This window comes from Lycium ferocissimum, chromosome 6 (genome assembly GCF_029784015.1).
Source record: "Lycium ferocissimum isolate CSIRO_LF1 chromosome 6, AGI_CSIRO_Lferr_CH_V1, whole genome shotgun sequence".
NCBI classification, from domain to species: domain Eukaryota; kingdom Viridiplantae; phylum Streptophyta; class Magnoliopsida; order Solanales; family Solanaceae; genus Lycium; species Lycium ferocissimum.
The window spans coordinates 55823881-55830239 of record NC_081347.1 but is presented as its reverse complement, the minus strand read 5'-3'; the positions used below and the strand labels follow the sequence as shown (position 1 = coordinate 55830239).

General features: G+C 35.5%; 2 protein-coding genes across 9 annotated transcripts; one reads left to right on the top strand and one right to left on the bottom strand.

Moving 5' to 3' along the window:
• Positions 1 to 2071, top strand: LOC132059845 (probable LRR receptor-like serine/threonine-protein kinase RPK1). The gene has a single exon (XM_059452655.1). It carries the CDS (start codon positions 570 to 572, stop codon positions 1806 to 1808), a length of 1239 nt encoding a protein of 412 aa, XP_059308638.1. The 5' UTR covers positions 1 to 569; the 3' UTR covers positions 1809 to 2071.
• A 1547-nt stretch (positions 2072 to 3618) lies between these two features.
• Positions 3619 to 6004, bottom strand: LOC132059844 (probable trehalase). Of its 8 annotated transcripts, none has more exons than XM_059452652.1 (6): positions 5877 to 6004; positions 4942 to 5042; positions 4740 to 4850; positions 4589 to 4661; positions 4345 to 4519; positions 3619 to 3994 (listed from the first exon to the last, which is right to left on the bottom strand). In XM_059452652.1, the coding sequence occupies exons 2-5, from the start codon at positions 4980 to 4982 to the stop codon at positions 4376 to 4378; spliced, it is 369 nt and encodes a 122-aa protein (XP_059308635.1). In that variant the 5' UTR covers positions 4983 to 5042; positions 5877 to 6004; the 3' UTR covers positions 3619 to 3994; positions 4345 to 4375. The 8 variants fall into 8 exon arrangements, 5 of the variants coding, with proteins under 5 accessions (XP_059308635.1, XP_059308637.1, XP_059308632.1 ...); XM_059452654.1 differs by having other exon boundaries at positions 4740 to 4837; XM_059452649.1 differs by lacking the exon at positions 5877 to 6004 and adding an exon at positions 5174 to 5857 and having other exon boundaries at positions 4740 to 4837; positions 4942 to 5130.
• Between the last annotated feature and the right edge of the window lie 355 nt (positions 6005 to 6359).

Below are 6359 nucleotides of genomic sequence, written 5' to 3'. Positions count from 1 at the left end.
GGATGGAGTAATTCATGAAGAAGGGAAAGTGGGACCTACAGAGGCTTCTAAAGTCCACTTGTGGACCCAAAAGATCCTACTCCCGGTATAAGTAACACATGTTGTTTGAAAAACTATTTACTATAAACAACTCACTGTAGAAAAACTCTTACTCACAGAAACTGTCTTACTCACAAAACTCTAGTAGCAGAAAAGAAAAATCTTTTTCTTGGTTTTTTCTTAAGCGGACTCCCCATTTATTAAATAGAGATGATTATCAAGATTTTGCGATCTGCTGCCTAATTTATTCTAATTCCAAGAGCTCGTACCGATTTGCTCGTTCATACAAAGAAAAGTTGTGTTTTTCCCCCTTTTGTTTGTTGCTGAAGTGGAGAGCATTTTCTTCATTTCTGTGCTTTAATCTTTCACCCTTTTACCATTTCAAATTCAAGAATCCTTTTTTTTTTTTTTTTTTCCGCTTTTGATAAAGCATAAACACTGATTCTTTCAATCTGAAATTGAAAACTGAGGCTTAAAGATTTGATTTTGACATCTGGGGTTTGTCTTTTTTGCAACAAAAACAGACAAAAATGGAGTTGTTGGGCTCTCAAGGAATGGAAAAACTCATGTTTTCAAGAACCCTGATTTTGTTCTTGATGGCATTTGTTTTCTCTTGTTTTCTCTTGCCGACGAACTTTGCTTTATCCGACGAGTCACAAAGTTATGCAGTTCCTCCACAAGGGCCTCAGTCTAAAAATGGTAAGCGGGGACTTTCACTTTCTTCCATTGAGATTGTTGTTGTAGTATCTGCAAGTGCAATTATTTTTGGTTTTGCTAGCCTTGTTGCCTTCTGTATGCACGTAAAAAAGCGGACAGCAAAGCCTAGAATTGAGGCGGCCTCTGAATCACCTGCAAGAAGCGATGTTACAGTTTTCAACGACGTAGGAGTAGTTTTGACATATGAAAAAATCTTCCAGGCTACAAGACACTTTAGCTGGAGCAACTGCATTGGAAATGGTGGATTTGGTTCCACATACAAAGCTGAAGTTTCCTCCGGAATTATACTTGCAGTAAAGAGGCTCTTAGTTGAAAGATGTCAAGGACTTCCGCAGTTCCATGCTGAGATTAATAGCCTTAAAAGCATAAGTCATCCAAATCTCATTACTCTGATTGGATACTTTGCAAGTGAGGCCGACATGTTCCTGATTTATAATTATCTTCCAGGAGGTAACCTGGAGAAATTTATACAGGATAGAACCAATAGAGTCTTTAACTTTGACGTGCTACACAAGATTGCCCTAGACATTGCTCTAGCAATCGCCTATCTCCATGATCAATGTGTCCCGCGTATTGTCCACCGTGATGTCAAGCCAAGTAATATATTGCTGGACAATGACCTCACCGCTTATCTGTCAGATTTTGGGTTGTCGAGGATCATGGGAACGGAAACCTGCACAAAAACAAATGTAGCAGGAACGTTCGGGTACGTAGCACCGGAATATGCTCTGACAAGTCGTGTGTCTGACAAGGCCGATGTTTACAGCTATGGTATCGTGCTGCTCGAGTTGCTCTCGGACAAGCGAGCTTTAGATCCTTCATTTTCCGTGCATGAGAACGGATTTAACATTGTTTCATGGGCAAGCATGTTGTTGCGCCATGACCAGATACAGGACATTTTCTATACCAGTTTATGGGAGGCAGGTCCCGAGGAGAAGCTGGTGGACATGTTGCATTTGGCTCTAATGTGTACTACGGAATCCCTTTGTGCTAGGCCAAGGATGAGTCAAGTTGTTGGGCAATTGAAGGAAATTGCAGCTCTTGTGCCTTAAAGCAGTAGAGATTCTGACTTCATCCATCAAATAATTAGTGAAAGTAACTTAAAGAGTACTCTTAGTTTTGCTTTGCTTTATGGTTAGATTTTAACTAAAGTTTGGCTCACCGGTTTCGTGTAGCCATTTTCCCCTGCTAATGTATATTCTGATGGATGAATGATAATGCTACATTTCACATATCAATACCATGATATGAGAGATCATTATATTTCTTTTGTCAAGTCATTGGATGTACATTTTTGGTAGGTGTTGAACATTAACCTGAATTATGAATTCCTTTTATCCTGAAAACCAGAAACAATGGAGCTTTTAAGTGGTTTGAAAGGAAATATTCAATAAAATAGCCAAAATCAGCAAACCATAGCAGCCATCTTATATATGCTAATGACATTATTATAGTTAAAGGCGTTCCTCACTGTGCTGGAGCGATTGTTTTTCTGCTAAAACAGTCATAATGGTTTTAGTACATGTCCAAATGTATCTTTCCTTTCCTCTATTTTTCTCTTGAGCAAGGCGTTCTTATTACAGTAGAATTCAAGGGAACAAATGAATTAAGTAAACGAATAAAGTCGATAAAGTTAGGATGAAATTACACAATTAAGGTCGTAAAGATTTAGAATATCTATGAATCTTCTGTAGAGAGTTTTTCTAGACAAGTTATTTTGAAACTATTAACATCATTCAATCTCAGCTTCTTTGAGATTCGCAAAGTATAGCTAGTCTAAAGTCCAGAGATAGAGAAGGTTGTGGTAAGTTGACGGCCAGCCAAAAGATAATGGAAATATGATAAAAATCCTATGAAAGAACCATATAACTGACTCTAATTAGTTTGAAACTGAGGCTTAGTTGATTGATTAGTCCCTTAATTGCTATCTTGTACAAAATTATACGCAACATTCCTAACTTGGTTATATATCTTCTCCTGTTTTTGAATTATTTACCACATCCATTTTTCTATTTAACTTCTTCAAATGCTATTATTATTCTACAATAAACTCCAGTCGACGTCTTGGTTTCTGCTACTATAGTCAAAAGCTAATTAAACTATTAACTCTTTTGGGATGCTGTAGCCTATACATTCAAGAACACCTCATACCGAATCTAAGTCTGTGATCTAATTCCATAATCTAATCTCTGATTAATCTAATTCTTTGGATCTTTATAAAACAAAATCTGTCACTTAACACATATGGCCAAATATGAGAAACTACACAAAGTTGACCTCGAGTATAGTGACCTACACAGGGTATTATGTCAGCAGTGTCCATTTATTGTCATAATAATCACTACCAGAAAATCACTGTTTTCCGACTACTGAAACAGTTGGATGGTAGTCGGAAAATTCAATTTCCGACTACTTTCCGACTGTTTTAGATTAATCGGAAACTGCAATGTTGGAAAATATTTTCTGACTACAGTTGTCGGAAAATTTTAATAGCCAAACGACTTAAAAACAGTGAAATTTTCCGACTACTGTGGTCGGAATATTAAATAAATAATTATTTATTATTATAATTGTTTCCGACTACCATAGTCGGGAATATTTTAATAATTATTTAATTATTTTTTGACTACAGTAATCGGAATTTTGAAATATAAAATTATTTATTTATTTATCTTTCCGACTCCATTAGTCGGAAAACCCAATCTTTCCTTTTTCAAAATTCAGCTGTTATATTAGGCTACATCCCCCTGCCAAATAACCAAAACAACAACCAGAACCAAATAGCCCAACCAAACATCAATTCCAACTAATCAAACCTAATTTAATTCAAATAAGTATAGCATTAAACATTAAAATACAATCTAAACATTCAAACCCCATTAAACAACCAAACTAAAGCATCCACTGCAAAATCAAGTCTAAAAATCCAAAATCATTCAAATCAAGTCTAACTAGCTAATAAACAACCACAGCAATCAAGTCTAAACATCCATAAACTCTCAAACAACCACAACAAATTACTCATCAAATTCAGTCTCTTCCTCATGAACTCTTTCATTTTAGCAAAGTTAGCTTCGGTTGTTTCCCACCGTTGCGTCAGCATTGTAATATGTTTTCGCATCGCTGTCTTTCTTCCGAATTTTGTGAAGTAGAAGCATCATTCAACATGGCGACGGACGACACAAGGAACACTATACTCCAAGCCCGTGGTACCTTTTTGATACACCACCTGCCACCCCTGTCCATATGAAAAACATAGTTGACTATTCTCAATGAATTATCTAAAAAAATAACTACACTAATGAGCAGCAATACTTAGAGATTACTTGAGCAATAATTTTAAAGTTTAGCCAACTAGCAAACTTCCATAGTCTAAAGTGAATAGAATCTCCAATAATTAAACTATCCTCAATATAGCAGTAACTAGCTGAACTTATTAATCCACTGAACTAATTAATAAGGGAGCTTTAAGAATCTAGCATCTGTTGTATGACTCAACAAATTTTAACAAGATGCATCTATGGTTCACAGAAGAAGAATATTTAACAAGATGCATCTACGATTACTGGTTTATGCAAGATATACCACCTCGAATGTGTTGCTGTTGGTAAGCCAGTAATCAAGCCATTGCCCCATCTCGACGTTCCAAAAGATACAGTTCATGGCCTTTTGTGTATTTTGAGTCTTGAGAAGCTTCTGTAAAACATGTAATTGTGCTACTTTCTCCAATAAGATTTGCTAGAAAGGCTATGTCCAGTTCCATCTATAACAAATTTTAAAGCCAGGTTATGTGCAAGGTCTCACTTATAAGGCCTAATGTTTAGAGAATTACCTTCAGAAGTAATGCATTCAAATCAACTGGCACAATCGATGTTGTACTAGTTGTTGTGAGATCAGATCCGTTCCTGCAATAGAAGATAAACCAGTCATGTTCTGCATGACCAAACTATACTGAAAAATAAATGAAAAAAGTGCTATGCTACCTCATCCATCTTGAACTAAAACCCCAGCCACTTTCGGCAGCTGAAGCCAGCTCACGGTATAATTCTCTTTTTTTCACATATATATGGGAGTTTGGAACCTGTTTCACTGTCCTATATCAATTAAAAGGTAAAAAAGAAAATGTAATTTACACTTGAAGGCCATGATAAACCCAAGTCAGTAATATGAGTTGCGGAGCCTTACAATAGTTGACAATTCTGCTCGGGGTTCATTCCACATAGCATAGTACCGACTCAAGTTGTGGTTTGATCCCCGAGCATCTAAAATAGTCACTTTATGTATTCCTTGAACCAAAAAAGGTGGAGAATGACAGGTAAGTAAAGTCTTCTGCAGTTCCGCGTAGGCTTCCAATAAAAAACAATTTAGAAGGAACTATAACGAAGCCTAAAAATTATAGTAAATTAACAAGACTAACCTTATTACCCAAGAAGGATCCCAGTAATAAACCTAGCATAGGCTAAGACATGAGAGAGATACAGTTACTCCCTCCATCACATTTTATGTGCATGATTTGGTAAGGAGAAATCCCCACTTTGTGGAAGCAAAGTATACAACTCTGTTCTTTCCAATACTTAAGTTACTGGTTTTGAAGTCGACGAAAAAACATTTTTCTTCTATAACCAAAGATACCATATTTGAGCCTCAATCAAACCAATATTATGATAGCCAACAAAATCAAAATATTCAATTGCTCTAGTTTTCTAGTTTCAGACTAATGGGATTGGATATTTTCTTCATTAATAATATTAACTGAAGAAATGAACCATAACTCCATTGCAGAACCCCAGCCACAACTACATAGAGGTTGAATTGGAAAACTAAGTCATTAGTTAATAGCATCGGATTTTTCACATTCAAAGAACACTACTTTTGACAAGCCTTTTACAGGTAATTTTCCTTTAAAACACATAGTGGTTTTCAATACATAAATGTTGATAGATTTTTTCTCATACCTAGAAATTGTAGCATTTCTCTCGCATATTAATCTATCAAGATATAAAAATAAAATAACACCTTTTTGTGCGTACCGATACCACATACAAAAACTACTGAAATTCAGAGATTAGGAAAACATAATCAAAACCGTAATTTGACCTTTCAATAAATTAGGGACGAACCTCTTTGCGAGGAGAATCAATCGGCCGACATCATCTTCTTCTATACAGAAGCTCACATTAGACAAATTTGAAACCGTATTTTGCCAGATGAATCTCCCACAGATAAATTACATTAAAACAAATAAATTCGTAATGTAGAAAGACAATAGATGGAGAAAGAAAGCTTGCCTTTTGAGGAGAGAGAAACTGAACCCTAAATCGCCAAAAATGGGGAGAAAGCTAGAAAAAATGGCGCTAAATTACCAAAAAGGTGATTTGTTTAAAAATCATTAATTATAATTTTCCGACTACTGCGGTCAGAAAAGTTGTCGGAATTGTGACTGAAAATTTGTAGTAGGAAAATACTTTCTCCATTTCATAACTATAGGGACTCTTTTAGCTCATGCACACCTAAAAAATTGCTTAGTTCTAAAAAATTATGAATATTTTTATTAATTTATTCCTAATTAATACTTAGAAAAAGAATGTTATTTAATGATTCTT